The sequence below is a fragment of the Scatophagus argus genome, chromosome 1, assembly GCF_020382885.2.
Source record: "Scatophagus argus isolate fScaArg1 chromosome 1, fScaArg1.pri, whole genome shotgun sequence".
NCBI lineage: Eukaryota > Metazoa > Chordata > Actinopteri > Scatophagidae > Scatophagus > Scatophagus argus.
Genome location: NC_058493.1, coordinates 13,871,029 through 13,888,185, shown reverse-complemented (window position 1 = coordinate 13,888,185; position 17,157 = coordinate 13,871,029). Strand labels below are relative to the sequence as shown.

Genomic DNA, 17,157 nt, shown 5'->3' with positions numbered 1-17,157 from the left:
AGGGAGTGCAGATATATTCAGATGAAAAATAGGACATTGTGATGATAAGAGTCAGAGAGAGGAGCAAAGGAGTTAAGGGAGTGCCGGATGCACGTAGTTTGTTATGCAGGCAGTTTAATTTTTAGTAGTCATTTTAGGTTTGCTGCTGTTAATTGCTGAAATGCATATGGAAGGGTACTGTGAAAAACAAACTCTTTAAAAGGAGATGGTTGGTTCACAAGACTAAGTGAAAATTGTACTGGATGGGGTGGGTGGGGGTTTATACTCTCGGACATTAATATTCTACACTTTATGACCCTCTTCTCCCTGTGTCTCCGCCCTATTCTCACCCAGAGGGCTCATTATTATCAGTGGAGAGGGGTTTATCTACGCAGACACTCATATGAGGGCTGTCTGAAGGCATTACTGTACACACACTCCCTCAGTGTGAATGATTGGGAACCTATCATAAACAGGAGGGGCAGGCTGTTAAACATGACCGCGAGGCAGGCTGCACAGATAGTCCATGTGCCCCCATCTTGCTCGGGCAAACACACATTTGGTTCTGTTACATCTCTGTGCACCACTTGTACTCATCCACCTCCACTCACACACTGGCCCAGACACACAGATGCACCCTGACACATGACAAACCTCATATGCTATTTGGAGGAAGTATATTGAGCTACTTAGTGTTTTAGGCTTCCCAATTATTCAAATGTATGATGCAAGACTGACCCCACACTCTTTAGCAAGGCAATAGAGCAACCATTAGATTATCTAATGAATATCATAAAGACCAAAAATAATGTCACTACAGGCAACACCTCCACTTTGAATTATCCTCAGACCTGGAGCTTTTTGCCAGATGAATAAAGAAGGAATTCATCTGAGAAGAAATTTGTATTCTTGGATGATGCTGTGCAAGTGGAGCCACGCCAGGATTTGGTAACCTATTTCTGCAAAAATTTTATGAAATAATCATTGTTGTCAGGTTGTGCACTTGCAAAGTTATTTATACCTGAAAAATGTAAAAAAAAATAAAACCCCAAAAAATTATCTGAAAGTACAAACAGCAAACAGGACCTGAATATTTAATAGCTTTCAACACATTTGCGGCTTCTGCAGCCATGGTCCGAGTGTCTGAAGAAGGTCCTACATCCCAACAGAATAACAGCCTACACATACATCGCCCTCTCCCTTGTTCCTAATGAGCTTTATCGCATTGGTCCCGCTTGACTTGTCTTGTTAACTGGCACACATATATCCATATGTTCCACATGAGCAAGCAGAGGGGACAGGCTGGGTGGCAGAGCTGCTTTCTCAGTTACATCTGAGAGTTTTGCTGCCACAGCCAGCAGCAAAAGCAAGTCAGCTTAACTCCATCTCTGCCGGGTGCGTGCGCACGCTGTCATTAGTCATGAGAAGTGTTAACAGCATGCACTCGTTCCTCGTGTCCAGTGAGTCAACGGTGGAGCACAGAGTTGAATATCTGAACTTGATATAACTACCTGAGATAAAGTATGTCCATGTGAAACTTTAAGCATGTGCAGTACATGAGGTACTGCATAGGAAGTAGCTCCTTAAATGCACAGCAAAATAGGAGATTAGAGTAGAGACAATCAGTGTGAGAACAGTAGAAACGTAAGAAGTGCATCACTCTGAACAAATGAAAAGGTGTTATAGTATCATGTGTTGTAAGCTGGCATCTGCCTCAGACTCAGAGAATGGAGAAGTGTTCATCTGTACCCAAGTTTTTAATAGCAGGCAGACCAGGAAAGTAGGACGCTGCTTAATCTAGACACAAGAAGTATTTTCTCTTCGACAGTTATTTATATGTAGACCATTCTGAAGACACTGTGGGCTTTATTTGAGCAGTATTATGATTTAGCAAAAGCACACAGCAGCTTTGCTAAAAGCCTCAGATTCCTCTCAGTTCAGTGATGTTGTGTTGCAGCTCAACACACAAAACAGACAACACTTTTTCTTTTCTTTTTATTTTGACACATTTTACGAGCATGTGCAGTGAAAAGGAGACATGCTGATGCATCTGCGCCCATGTGTGATGTGGACTATTAATGCAACTGAGGTTTGGGACAACAGAGCACAACGACAAAAAGATGAAACCGAGGAAAAAAGGTTGTTTTTTTTTTGGTGAATTACAAGACCCTCAAATTCTGGTCATAGTTTGTTCTTTGCATGAGTTGTGTATGTAGCTGTTATACAAAAGATCCATTAAACAATACAAAAAATGTGGATAAAAAGGAGTTGCTGATGTTCTAAAACACCAGGCTACTATACAATACCAAATGAAGTGGGGGAAAAAATCTGGTTCATATGATACAGAAGATGACCTTGGAGTAATGTAACAGCAAGCACAAAGTTGTGAGAGTTGAGGAAAGGAAACTTTTCTACTCCTCTCTTATGTATTCAAGTCAGTAGCTTAGTAAAAAAAAAAAAAACGAAAAAAAAGGACGACTTTAAATTAAGAGAGCTATGAAAGGTTAAAGCTCAGACACAACATCAGGAAAAGGACAACAAAAAATGAACATGGAGAATATGGCTGGCCTTAAGTATATCAATAAATACACTTCTAACTACGTAGGAAGGCAAAAACTTTTCAGAGGCTACAATAAAACCGAAAGCATGCAAAACCCATGCCATTAAACATCGGTTAATTAAAGCATTTGACTAATAAAAACAAACCAAATCATTTGGCCAGGAAAACTGTAAACAAAGAACCATAACTTGTTTTAAAAAAAAAAATAAATCTCAAGTTAAACACTGTATTCCTCTCAAACCTAAATGATAGAGATTTGATAAATAAATAAAATCAAGATAATGATCTGCACTGTAGTTTCACATTAACATCAGTATCAAAAACTGTTGCTGCATCTGACCATTCAGCTTTGACAGATTTTATTAAAGACTATCTACACAGATCTCTGAGGCAGCAAAGCCGGCGATGCGGCTGGAAGGCACCATCGATGGGAAGCAGGTCCACCGGGTCCGGCTCGCTCCTGAATGTCAGAAACAGAACCACTGATGTAAAAGCCGAGATTGGACCCTTAGTGTTAGTGGTAGGATGGACCCTCCCCCCCCCCCTTGTCTCGTTATCTACAGTGTTGTCTGGCAAACCAACAACACACTGACATCTGTCCTGCTCTTACGAGGAAAGGATGGAGTGGTGGTTGCTGTAGTGGGAGGATGTGCGAGAGTTTGTGATTCTGTCTACACAGACAGAGATGTTCAACAACCCTCCTCTCACACACATGCCAGAAGCTGCACCGGCGGCTCAGAGCTCGTCGTGGTTCCTGGTGAGGTCCTCTCCGTAGTTGGTGGCCTGACTTCCCACAAACATGTTCCAGTTTTCAAGGATCTCCTCTTTGGTCAGCATCTGGTCCTGAGAACGGGTTTCAAATGAATCATTATTAGTGTTTAAATCTAATAAATGACGTGAAATAGATCTTTGACATGTCAGTGCAGCTGAAAAAAAATGTACCTTGTTCTGGTCAGACTCGTACACCAGATGTCTGGCCTCGGCTTGGGCATGGTCATAGTCTTGTGGCATAATCCAGTGACGGATTTCGTCCCGATCCATCTTACCATCTTTGTTCAAGTCTCGGAAATCAGAGAACTGCTCCCTTTCAGTCTTGACCCAGTCCGGCTCCGGACCCCCGTCCTCATGTGCGAACATGTCGGCTGAAAAGGTGGAGACAAATGAGAAGTTAAAAACGTATCAATTCTAGTTGATCTAAGAGGAACCCACTAGATGCTTTAAAAGCGGGTGCAAGTTAAAGGAAGATAATAGATTTTGCCATCAACACCTGTGCTGATAATACACAATTGCATTTTGCTGTGTCTGTCTGAGAACTGGCTTGTTACTGCCCCTACGGTACAATCATGATTTCCAGAGCTGAACCAGGACAGGTTAATCCACTGACCCACATACATTAATAAATTTGATTTCACTTAGTTGAATTCACTGCTTAAAAACTTACCAATATACTCATCTTCATCCACATGTCCGTCACTGTTCTTATCAATGTCCTCCAGGGTTTCCTGCATTCAGGAGGAGTTAATGATGTCATTAAAGGGAGACAAGCGGTGTCAACAACAGTGGAACTTTCACTCTGACTTATAAAAGAGAAACAAGTTGCCCCAGGCAGGACGTGTGAACGCATGAGGGTCAGCTTACAGCTGGGCTGGCAAACTGACACTACAAGCACAGGATTCCCTGCTGATGAGAGCCAAACCCTCCATATTCAAAGATTATAAACGCTTGTTTTCAGCAACCACCCGGTGAAACACTCGATATTAAAGCCCTAGCACATGGTTAACTCTGTCACATCGTGGAAATGTCAGAGTGTCAATTAGACTAAATGGTTACTTAAAGGCTTGCCGTGTGAGCTGGTCATTATTTAATCACGCACATACATGTACAGTAACCGAAATGCATCTGGGCATATCACACGCACGCAGCTACGCGGATTCAAATCAGTGTATGCATCCTTTCCTACAGGTGAGAGGCCCTCTCTGAACGCTGCTGAATGATTAATAGCCATGTAGCTTCTGTAGTCTTGTAGCTGACTAGTAATAAACAAGAACATACATCCATCTTCTATGCCCACTTAACTGGTGAAAGGCTGTGTGTAAACAAATACAGATGTTCATAAAATATAAAACCTATAGACCTGTGTAAACACCGTGAGAGATGTTCAGCACATTTCATAAACGCATAACAACTCTTGCCATAGTTTACTACAGTGGTTAATACTACACAATAAGGTTGATCATAAATTACATATATTAGATTGTCAACATTTAGAATATATCTCTCACCACATAGAAAATAAACAGTCTGAATTCAGTATCATTAAACCAGTATTAGGTGCAACAACCAACGGCATCTAACAAGTTTTTCACCCAACCAATCAGCCCAGAATCTTTTACACAAGGAAGAAAATTCAATGTTGTATTTCAAAACTATATTTTGTGACACAGATTTTAAATTCTAACAGCCAGTCCAATTAGCCTTAATATGACAACAGCATATGAGTGTTTGGGGAAAGCAGAAGAAAATGCAACACTACAATACTACTGGCTCAAGATGTGTTTTGACAGATTTTTGACAGAAGAATCTATGACTCTTCATAGCCCTGCACTTCAAAAGCACTTAGGGTGAGAGTTAGGGGTTACGCCATACTAATGTTTCCTCGAGTTGCACTAAACGAAAAACTTCTCCTGTGACAATGTAAACGCAACCATGGCAGACATTGTAGGACATGCCATTCCAAACAACAAGGCTGATGTACCTAAGGGACAGTGAAGTGAAGTGTCAAGCAGACCCATGGCTTGACATCCATCCGTCCATCCATTTTCTATACCGCTTATCCGGCAGGGTCACAGGGGAGCTGGAGCCTATCCCAGCTGACTACGGGCGAGAGGCAGGGTTCACCCTGGACTGGTCGCCAGTCAATCGCAGGGCCAACACACAAAGACAGACAACCACACACTCTCACAGTCACACCTAGGGGCAATTTAGAGTAGCCAATTAACCTAACGTGCATGTTTTTGGTATTGTGGGAGGAAGCCGGAGTACCCAGAGAAAACCCACGCAGGCACAGGGAGAACATGCAAACTCCACATAGATTCGAACCTGGAACCCTCTTGCTACAAGGTGACAGTGCTAACCACTGCACCACCGTGCCGCCCATGGCTTGACATAATTCAGGAAATGTATTTGGTTCCTGAGCGGATACACAACACACTGCATGATGCGATATAATACATCGCAGCTAGTGGGGTGAATAGCAGTGGTTCTTCAGCTGACACATGGGTATTGGCTGGGGAGGTGGTCGGTGCGTTTTCAGTTTGTGGTGTACTGTAGTGGAGGTCTCTGGCCTCTGAAAGCAGACATCTGTGGGTTAATATGTGAGGCCCTAAATGTCATGTAAATGAGTGTGTAGGTATACAGCAGGCACTCGGTGAAATGACTTCATGTTCCCCTCTGAACCTGCACCACAACCTCCATCAGCTATCTGACTATCACTTCATCACTTTTCTTAAGTGACTCTTTCTTCATATGACCACATACACTACTGATTACTCTTTGTTGCATAGCTGTGTGAAAGACTTGTGTGGCTCTACCACTGTGAAAAACAGACTTCTTATTAGCTTCAGCCAGATTCACCACAATCAGTGAAGTTGCCCCTAGCTGAACAGTTCTTTGGTTACATTCTGTGACATCATAAAAATGAGAGATTAATAATTAACTCTGTAAAATGGGTAGTACAACTTTTATGAACAGAGCAGCATAGTGCATCACTGCACCAACATTTCCCACGCAACTGTTCCATAAAGCCAAATTTATATTTAAAGATTGAGTCTTAAATGGGACAGTCCCACTGGGTCCTGTTCCAAAAAATATAGAAACTCAATCATTTCCTGGCTGAGTTAAAATTTCATCATGGAGTTTTCTAAATGTAGCACATTTACCCAAGTAGCCCGTCAAATTAAAACATGTGAAATTGAAACTCAGATCTCTTTCTGTGATAAAATGATGTTTCTTAGTGGACGGATAAAATGCATAACTAACAGAATTTTATTTTATAAATAGAATTCTGAATGTCTAACACTGTACTTGGTCTACCCTTTGCAAAAACTCCCTGACACAACAAACAGACTAACCTAACTACCCCACCCCTTTCTAATCATGCTTAATTACCATGTGGTCACAGAGGGCTTACCAGAACCACAATATCCTTCATGTGATCAAACTCCTCAGGGTGGAGGAAGGATGTGAACTCTTCTCTGTCTGCTGCCAGGTCTCCGTCCAGATCAGCTGTTTTAAACCTCCTCTCGTCCCGAGGAAGCATCTTCTTGAAGCTGAACTGGTCTGTTGTGTCCTCAAATTCCTCTGGATTGGCTAAAGAGGGGCAATTAAAAATAATAAATAGCTATGTTGTACTTTGATACTCTACAGCACAAGCACAAACAAAAGCTCACACATACCGAGATAGTATCCATATGTGGCTTGCTTGTACTCATCCCATGAAATCTTGTTGTCTTTGTTCAGGTCATAATCTGTCCACACCTTGGCCACATTCTCATACACGTATCGCTTCTGTACTCGTTTTATCCAAGCCTTGAGCTCATCTGTGGTGATGAAGCCATCGGCGTCACCGTCTATCCGGTCCACTATTTTACTGTAAGGCAAACGAACAAAGACAAGGAGCATTTATTAAGTAATTATTGTCTTTAATGCTGAAAATGTAATGGCAAAGATCTAATAAAGGTGCAAATATGTACCATAGGGAGAACAAACACAAAAGTCAGGGGCTGGTGCTGTTTCAAATCCAACATACACTGAATTTTTATTCTTAGTAGCAGGAAGAGAAAAACTATATGCAAGATATTTGCTTGCAGCTATTTTACTATGGAGGGACGTGTCTTCAGTGTGACTGCTCTAGTAGGAGGAGCAGGCAAACCGCATTCTAGTAAAAGCGCAGGGTGGCTGTGGTGTATTCTTAGACCTGGCTGCCACGTTGTGATGTTACAGGGGTCCTCCCACTCTCAGCACCACAGCAAAGAGTTTAGGCAACGTGTGTCACATGCTGCCAACTTGTCACCCAAGCAGCGGCGGCAAAAAAATAAAAAATAAATAAAGATGAAGAAGCACACAAACAGAAACACGTAGCACATGAAGTGTGTACACTGCCTTTGGTGACAGCAGGACTGTCTACTGCCACACAACTTTACTCAAACTCCATCGCCTACAAATGGTTCTTTAATGATGATCCATAATTAACATTTCGACTAAGCAATTAACTCTATAGGAGTGTGTGAGAACGGTGCCGGTGGCATAATAACGCACGTTTTATACAGTCATGCAGATTTGCTGGCATGCACATCTTTCTCAGGCACTGTGTTGTTAAATTTTAATGTCCTGAACAGTTACACGCAACACAGTCTAGCAGAGAAGAGGTGACTGTACGTGATTTATTCAGTGCAGCCTCTGACAATTACACCAAGACAGTGAGTACCTCACCTGATGGCATCCACAGAGATCAGGATCAGCTCATGTGGCACAGTAACAGCTACGGCGGTGCGTCCTTACCTGAGCCTGTCCTTGCTCTCCTCGGGGGTGAGCTGATCAAATGTTTTGGCCTCATCTTTGCCCAGAAAGGCCTCATGGTCGTACTGGAAGCTTTTATTGTCTTCGTGGGCCTGCCGGCTCAGTTCGGGGTCCTGATAAAGTACTCTCTCTTTTCTTAACGTTGGCTTTCCCAGCACCACAGCGGTGCAAAGGAGCACAGTGAGCACAAAGCCGAAGAGGTCCATCAGTCAGGGATGAAGCTGGCTTCCTCTCTGAGGCCACAGCAGTTGTTTCAAATCAGGCCTGTGACACTGCAACGCACGAGCGGCTATGTAGCCCCTTTTCAGTTTTTGCAAAGACACAAGCTAACCTTTCTTCCTCTCTTCGGCAGTGGAGAGCAAAATCTTGCAGTTGCCAATAACTGAACCTGCACAGAGCACCTGAGCGTGTACGCGGGTCCTCTGAGAACACCTACAGTCTTCACTCAAAACGATTTAGGCAATCACGTCCCCTTTCTCGAGAAAGGGGTACAACCAAACAGGAATTTTCTGCCGCCTTACGTACAGCCAATCAGAGCGTCCGTTCAGGCAAAACCCCGCCTTTTCCACAGACAGAACTCCTGCCATTGGCCAGCGGGATGTCTGTAACACGAGATGGATTGAGGCGCCACGTTGCAAGCTGATTCTCAAACTCACAGTGCAGTCAGTCAGTATGGGTCGGCCTAAAGAGTTAAAACAGGAGCTGTGATAAGTTGTTAAAGCTTAACAACCTGCAGACTTGCTTCAGTATCATGTTCGTGTTCCCACTCGTACCAACACGCACCCACCATGTTGGTGTGGCTGCGTTTAAATGTATCGAGCTTACAGGTACGTGCTTGTGTTTGGGTTCAAGCCCCCATTGCCTCAGTCGCTCACAATATGCACCCCTGAAGATTGTTGTCTCTGCTGTAGTTTGTAACAGCAAACAGACTCAGCACTCAACGGGGGCATGCGGAAGTCTTTTACGTGTCCAGTCGTTGTGTATTTGAGACAGTGCTGTTACCAAGACGCTTTTCAGACTGAAAACACTGTTAAACTTAGTATTTCTTGGACAAAATGAAGTGAATACAGTGATACCTATAACAATCTATCATTGGTTAAACGTATAGTAGTATGAAAAGCTACTAACCTGTAGTGTTTTAAGTTTAGGGACTGTAGGATTTAACGGACTTAAGTCCGTTTGAGTAATGATCTGAATCTTTTTTAAACGTGTGGCAGTGATTTATTTTTTATATCAAAAGAGACCTTATTCCAGTTCCTGATGGTATTAGGGATGCAACAGTCTGATACGTTGTATTATTATCGGCTTCAATACTGATTTTAAGAAGTGGGTCAGTCATTGGCTGGGATGTGATGATCCAGAGTGACATTATGAAATTGAGTGTTTCTGCTATCACTTTATTCCTCCAGTCACTGTGGGCTGCAGACTCCTGTAGTAATGTTTGGCCTCGTGTTCCTTTTATGTGAAAATGATTACAGTGAGTTCAACACAATATGGTATAGAGGGTTTAAATTGGGGAAGAACGGATCAATGATGTCGTAGTCGGTAGTGATACCCAGAGTTGAGATATTTTGAGAGAAAAAGCTGAATCCCTGCATCCTTTTATTAGACACAGGCCAGCGAAAGTCAGCAACAGCAGCTCTTGTTTGTAAGAGTGAGTCTTTCTGTCCCATTGGAATTTAAAGTCAGTGTGAGAGTGTGAATGTGACCCAGTTTTATTTTTTAACCTTCACTTGAAACATAATGTTTTGAGGAAGACACAGAAAGAGTTTGCTGGGGAGGGGTTTGTGATCATATCTACATGAATAAGACTAGAAGAATCACATTACTCAGACGCATCTCAACATGCTGTAATATGGAAGAGCAGACTCTGTACCCTGGAAACAACTTGCTGACACTGCCATGCCGAATCCTTCTTCGTGGGCAGGAGAAACACGTACTTTGCCATTCATCAGTAGCATAATAAGCCAGCACATGGCACTTTGCTGTTTTGCATAAATAGTACACCCCAGCTTATGATTAAGAAGGGGCCCTGGGGCTAACTAGCCTCTCTATTCAATTAATGAATAGTTAATTTATTTAAATTAGTACTGCCTGGTCAATTTGAATCAGTGTGTTTCATAGATATGAAGAAGTACAAATGTTTCTTTGCTTTTTTTTTGTGGAACCCATTTCTGAATTTTAAGTCATTATAAATCTATATTAATGTAAAATGCCTTATTGATACTTAATTGATATTCGCCAAACATCCCACAGTTTTAATCTACAAGGAGAAATGGTATTTTCGGACAGTATTTTAAATGTATAAACCCCAGCAATTGTGGTTAACTCGCTTCATTCGAAACATATACCATTTTATTGGCTCAGTCCTAGATAATAGTGGACGTTGTTGAGGTATAGTCTCTGCATATTTTGAAGGTTATTGAGAAGTTAGGATTAATCACAAACAACAGTACCCTGGCTGAAGAACTGTAGGCATTAACATGTTGGGAGGGAGATCGGAAATGGGAAGGCTGGCTTTCAACATGAATATTTCACTGAGGAACAGAAAGGGGAGGGGACTGCAGCTACAGGGGTGTTCAGTTAACCATGAGATTACACACACTGCAAAAGGCATTTGGTTAATGTAATTAAGAAAACCCTATGGTGGGAGACACAGAACATTAGTGTCCAGGATATACAGCTCTGTTGTGGCCTCTTCCTGCTCCACGCTCACAGCTCACAACCACATACTCTATTTACTGAATTTGTTAATGAATTTTCTTTGTAGTTAGTTACAGGGTGAAAAAAAAAAACCACATGAATATCTAATAACTGACACAAAGAATTATGGAAATGAATTTGCTATGAATTTGTTACCAGAAAGGTTTTTTTTTCCCCTTATGTATTAGTGGCAGTACACAAAATATTTACCTGAAAAGATTTGAGTCTTATCTGAGAATAAATGCAGACTTGTGCAATGACATTTCATTCAGTTACAGTAGATGAATAACCAGTCTCAGAAACAGTTGAACAATCATCCACGTGAAGCTGGTGGATGCTCCTGAGACCATCCCTCTGCTTTATGCTGTCAAAGCTGAGTTTGTTGCTCAGGCATCTGACCAGTTGAGGTAATCTTAAGAGTGTGCTTTGCTTTGTGCTGTCAGTCAGTTTAGCTCGTGGCTAAAAGTCTAAATGGATTCATCTCGGTGCTTTGTTTCAAGCTGCTCCATCCCAGCTTCAAACCAGAAGCGCAGACAATAAAATAATTCAACCTTATAAAATTATTTTAATGTTAAATTAGTTGTCTCAGATGATCTGGGAAATTGCACATTATACCAAAAATGAGGAATATTATTAAAAGTTTCATTTGTTCTGAAATGTAGATTTGCTGAATAATGTTAAGATTCAAACAGAGCTGCAGTGATCAGTTGATTAACTGATTAGTTGGCTGACGGAAAATGAATTGACACTTATTTTAATAACAGATTCATCATTTTCATACGCACATTCCCAAAAATGTTGGTTATAACTTCTCAGATGTGTGGATGTGATGGGTTTTTTTTCTTAACTAATGTAGTAAACCATATAGTAAGCTAAATATCTTTGAAATGTTGGTTGAACAAAACAAAACAGCATTTGATCACATCTCCATGGGCTATGGTAAATTAAATAAGAAATTTGCACTGACATTTTATAGAGCAGGTGATTAATAGAATAATTAATTAAGACAAAAGTCTTTGTTATAGCCCTAAAATAATGAGAGAAAACATGTATAAAATGTATCTTAGATGCTCCGATATAAATACTAAATAAACCAGATCGGTGGCTGAGTGGATGTCCAACAACCACTTAAGCTTTTATCGGTTTTAAACATGCTGATTTAACCAGAGCAGACCTTCTGGACATCACCCTTGTAGGATTGAGAATTTTGCCCATTTACTGTTGTTGTGACCTTCACAATTCTCATTTTCTTAAGTCATCATGATTCCAACAAAGTCCTTTCAATTTTTTAACAAACCGTCACTGCAGTTAAGAGTGGAGTGTTCAGTGCAGTGTGTTTGTGGGGCTTCTCATTGCTGTTCCTAATATAAGTTGTGTGTCACTGTTCCCACAACAGTTTTCCGTCAGGTTTTAGGTTGGTGGAGCAGTTGAAGTAGAATATTGATTAAGAGTGAACAATAACAAGGAATATAGAGTCTGTCATCACACAATTGCTCTCCGCAATTTCCCTCTCTTGTGAATTTTCATAGTTATAATAACTCACCCCCTCTACTATTCTGGATAGATTAATAAACTTTTCATTGCTGCCACATAGGAGAAAAGAAACCTTTGCTCTGTTTAATGACAACTGTAAAGTGGAAGCAATCATGGGATGCCTCCCATGACATTTCCCCGGTCCTGTCCGCTCCACTTATCTTAGACAAATGGCTGTGCCGGGCCACTATCGAGATGAAGCGTTTTCCCCGAGTCATTACGTCTGTCACCGGGGCCATTTTCATATTGAAAAATCTGAAACAATAAACGACGCCTGAGCCTTTAATAACTGTGAAGGAATCATATTTGGAAAATTGCATTGAAGCAATAACCTTTTCTCTCTGTAATTAGATGACAGAGAGGTCCTGGTTTTAATTAAGTCAGCAATTTATAGTCGCGCAGCCATACCTCAGCATGCTGATTAGTATAGGAGGGATCACAGAACAGCGTTGCCTCAATTTGGACAGATTTGATCAAGTAATTACTGTGTTATATGGCAAAGGCCGCGGCAAGTCTCAGACTCAAGACTCTGTCGATGCAGTGCTCTGTGAAGCATGGCCCTTCCCATCGTTACTCGAGCTGCAAATATGTGGCGAGCAAGTGTCTGTCTGAATAGGTCTTCAAAGGGGGTCATCAACAGAGGACATAATGTTTGAGGAGGCATATTAAGGTGGAATTGTGAATGTGAGACCTTGTGTGTGTGTGTGTGTGTGTGAGTGTTAGAGGGAATTTGTTTGGATGCAGCTTCGTTTTATGCTGAATCTTAATTGATCCCATTGGTCACTGTTAAACGTTAACATTTGCACGGGGGGACAGAACAGTTAAGGATGCTGTTTTAGTGCTGTGTTAATAAACATGGCAATTTACTGTCAATTTATGTCCTGACAGGTCGTAATGAAGACCATGAAAAGAAGATTAGCCGGAGGTGCTATAGCAGACCGTCTGGGGACCATCATCATGAGACTGTGGGGACCTGTGCTTGTTCCGGGAGCTGGCACCCTCTGGCTTTCTTGAGCTGGCCGCATGATTGACATTAATGGTCCGGTTTTGGGAAAGAATGGTAAATTTGTGTTCGCTCTTTTGGGAATATGACATTTATCACATTACACAGACATGCATCTATAGGAGATCAGAGCAATAGCACATGGCAGCCCCCTTGACACATCATTAGTGACATCAGACAGATGCTTGTGATCTGTGCTGCTAATTTCATTAGCTTCTCTGGCTAACCATAACAGTGTTACAGTGTGGAAAAGACCTGTGTTGCATGGAAGGAAGAAGTGCAGAAATCTTCCTTGTGTGATATTTGGTGCTCATTTGCTTTTTTCCTATCTACATTTCTATTTTATTTTTTTGGCTTGAAACATTTAAAATTGAGTGCACCTCCTGTGTGGGGATTATAGCATATGAAATTATGTCCTGCTGCAAAGTCAAAATTTTGACAATGCTGTTGACACGTTGAAAATTGAACAGGAGAGTTGAACAGGAAGTGTATATACCTGGTAGAGATCAGAGAAACACTATATCCTCTGGGACTCCCAATTTAAGAAATGCAAATCCCAGAGGCCTAATGGGAGAATGGGGTTAATTAATCCTAGAGGACATCACAGATTGAGGAGAGAAGCTCCTCAGCCCTCTAGATCTTCCCTCCATAAAGGTCATATTTTACAATAAGAGAACAACGCATGTGTTGCCCCTCTGAGGACTTCTAATCCTCTTCCCTCAAAACATCTAATTTGATCTCCTCCCTTCAATCAGCATAACTATATTGCCTGAGAACAAACCCTGGAACACACTGGGACATGAAGTGCTAATACTAAATGCCGTCCCCAGGCTTTGAATCATCCATAGATCTGTGACAAAGTGCCCTCAGAGGCCATGGAGTCTGGTGCTAAATGTCCGCCACTGGCTAAACATCGTTTATGTGCTGATGCTAGATGCTAAAGACTGTCTCAAGGCCTTGGCTGCATGACTGTGGCCTGTGATTTATGGGTCATCATTCGGGTGACATTTTCCTCTGGTCTGTCGTTCTAGTCAGTTGTGATTACAATACTTTCCTTACACCTTCCCTGCATTGTGGCAATTTTTCAGCGAAACTGCTTAAGTGTGTGCATGTGCATACCACAGTGCCATCTCCAGCCTTTGAGCTGTTGCTGCAGGGTTGTTCTGTAGCAGAGGACACTCTTGTACTGCCACAAAGATCTTAACACTATGTGATCTAAAGAGGTTTTTTTTCCCATTGTCTAATGACCCTAATTCTCCTCAGATCACTGCTTTAAGAGACCAAGAAAAAAACTGGTGTGGTAATTAAAACATAACAAGAGAAATCAGGAAACTAAACATCAATATTTTCTCTGCCCTACACCTTCTTCCTAGTGACAACACCCGTAAACTCTTTTCTCTGTGTTGTCTGAACTCGATTCCCCGCTCTACTATAGAGCAGATAGGGTGGTGGAACGGTTTTTGGCTGCAGAAGGAGTGTCTCCCCTGGGCTGCAGCGCGGCTCCTGTCCCCTTCTCTCCCTGCAGCTGGAGCTACCAGAGCCAGATGCTGCGTAGCTCCACCACCCTCTGTCCCCCCTCTCTCTCTTCCAGGAGGATGGTGCCCAGAGAGGAGGATGACAAACGCCTCTGCCTCCTCTTACTGACGGATTTGGACGACCTGACTCCAGCCCCGCACTGTTCCAACCGCCAGCACAAGATGTTGACTTAATGGAAGGGGGTTGGCTGTGGATTGGCCCATATGCGTTTGTATTGGGAAAATATGGCAGGGCGATGTGTCTGTGTATCTGTGTATTCAGTATGATTGTGTGTGTCTGTGTGTGTGTCTTCACCTAGCCCAGACTGCCTACATCCATCATGCCATGGCACTCTGGCAGAGAGTGGGACTCAGACAGCTTCACTAACACACGGTCAGTTAAATTGCCTGTTAAATTGTCCTGGTCTGTAGCTATCTTAGGTGTAGATAAAAACACTGCACTTAAAGCCTGCACTTAAAGGCAAAAATTGTCAAGTAAATGCCAGCCTCCCTCCATGCATAGAGAAAGAGGGAGAGACAGAGATCCTCTAAGGGAAGCACATTTTCTTTATGAGACAAAATCCTGCGGCACACACAAACAGGAATTTATGTTTGTCTATTCTTAGCATATTTATGAATTCTAAAATATCAACATTTTTGTGTTTTCATCAGGTTATACAGTTTATAGTCAAATATGATGGCCTACAGTCTATTATGTGAGTTCCAACTCCCCTTGACCAATAGGCAAAATTATGCACAAGCAGCAAAACCTTAATACCTCTTCATCAAACGTTGCTGTGCTCTCTTAATGATTAAAACGACGGTCTCAACCCAATACATCTGACATTTCTCTCCATGCAACCATATGGAAAATTAAGTCTCATTCTTTTAACATTACTGGGTTACCATAGATAATTGCCTGCGTCCTACTTGCACACCTGGAGCGGAAGGCTTTAAACTAAATGCTCTCTTGAAAGCAGCAATGTAGTGGTACTGTTAGTTACAGCCTCTGTTCAGTGTTTTATCCTAAAGAAAACTGGTACAAATAAGAAACAAGCATTTGTCATTTAAGTATATGGTCTATCTCACATGAACTTTGGTGATTTGTTACATTTTGAGTACCAAAATGAGTTACTATTATAGAGTTATGAGTTACACAAAAGAGTGTAAAATCCAGTTTGGAAAATTGCGTTATTCTCTATATTCTATATTCTTATCAAACTCAGCAGTATGTGTAATGAAATCATACATAGAGTTAAAAATTCTGCTCTGAAATGGTTTATAGGCTTTGCTGTGAGTCTGGATTTGGCCCTTAACTCCAAATGGAAACATTTGCATGTGTTCAAATGAATTTTAAAGACTGTTATTAACAGCTAACAATTTTAACAGTTATTAAATATTTACCCTAGTTATATATATATATATATATATATATATTACTGTTTCACATTACTGTTTCATTATCAAATAATAGATTTTATGAATCTGTACTTGGTATAAATTGAGACTCTTAATGTATCTGTCATTTTTATTTTATTAAATAATGTGTCCGATGTTTAAGGCAGCATGCTGTGGCGTGCTAGACCCTTGATAGGTAGACAGATGGATGTAGTCTGCCAACATAAACTCAGTGGTATGAGAGGTCATTTCTATTGACATGCCACAGAACTACAGACATACAATAACTATACCACTGAACAATGTGTGACAGTGACTGTGAAAACATCAATACGTGTCAGCAGCCATTAAGAAAATATTTTTTATTTATCAGCTCCGAGGCATAACACAGAGACATCCTGATCTGTAGTAATCAAATGAGGCTTGATAATACTCAAGGAGATACATTTGTATCTTTTTTGTCATGATTTGTGGTGTGAAGACTATATATTTTGTAATGACATATTTTTGAGTGTTATAAAAATCTAGAAAGTAAACTAAGTGAATGACTCTAGAAGATAAAAAACAATGAAACCCAGTGGAATGTTTCGATATTAAACCCGTCAAGGTCCTCACTTTTGTGAGTCTCCTGTTGGGCGCTAGGGGGCAGAAAAGCTCCACAAGTGTCCATGGTGGAGTTCAGTGTTTCTGTCAGAGATGCTGCTGCGGCGCACAGGCCAAGTTTTCTACTTTCTGCTATCATTTGAAGATGATTGTAAGATTTAGCCTCCGGTTTGCATTAAGCGCTTCAGATTTACTGGATTCGAACTTAACTTTTCTTCGAACTTCGAATTTTATTACAATTAAGATTCTCCCCATAATGACTTGTTAATTGCATGACTTGCCGCCCA

The 17,157-nt window shown here is 41.4% G+C and overlaps 1 protein-coding gene and 1 long non-coding RNA gene across 2 annotated transcripts; one reads left to right on the top strand and one right to left on the bottom strand.

Moving 5' to 3' along the window:
- Window positions 1-1,960: 1,960 nt before the first annotated feature.
- rcn1 (reticulocalbin 1, EF-hand calcium binding domain) lies at window positions 1,961-8,611 on the bottom strand. Its single transcript, XM_046384844.1, has 6 exons — window positions 8,099-8,611; window positions 6,994-7,187; window positions 6,729-6,907; window positions 3,981-4,041; window positions 3,482-3,681; window positions 1,961-3,382 (listed from the first exon to the last, which is right to left on the bottom strand). The coding sequence occupies exons 1-6, from the start codon at window positions 8,320-8,322 to the stop codon at window positions 3,275-3,277; spliced, it is 966 nt and encodes a 321-aa protein (XP_046240800.1). The 5' UTR covers window positions 8,323-8,611; the 3' UTR covers window positions 1,961-3,274.
- A 31-nt stretch (window positions 8,612-8,642) lies between these two features.
- Window positions 8,643-16,704, top strand: LOC124056910. Its single transcript, XR_006843030.1, has 3 exons — window positions 8,643-8,943; window positions 13,241-13,412; window positions 14,791-16,704. It is a non-coding gene; the product is annotated as an uncharacterized LOC124056910 (long non-coding RNA).
- Window positions 16,705-17,157: the final 453 nt, after the last annotated feature.

What these genes read in the sequence shown, in the direction of transcription:
- rcn1 (XM_046384844.1), bottom strand. Translation starts at nt 8,322, where the DNA reads ATGGACCTCTTCGGCTTTGTGCTCACTGTGCTCCTTTGCACCGCTGTG. An exon ending in GAGAGCAAGGACAGGCTCAG is followed by an intron (nt 7,188 to 8,098) that starts GTAAGGACGCAC and finishes TTTGCCTTACAG; the next exon opens with TAAAATAGTGGACCGGATAG. An exon ending in TGAAGGATATTGTGGTTCTG is followed by an intron (nt 4,042 to 6,728) that starts GTAAGCCCTCTG and finishes TCCTGAATGCAG; the next exon opens with GAAACCCTGGAGGACATTGA.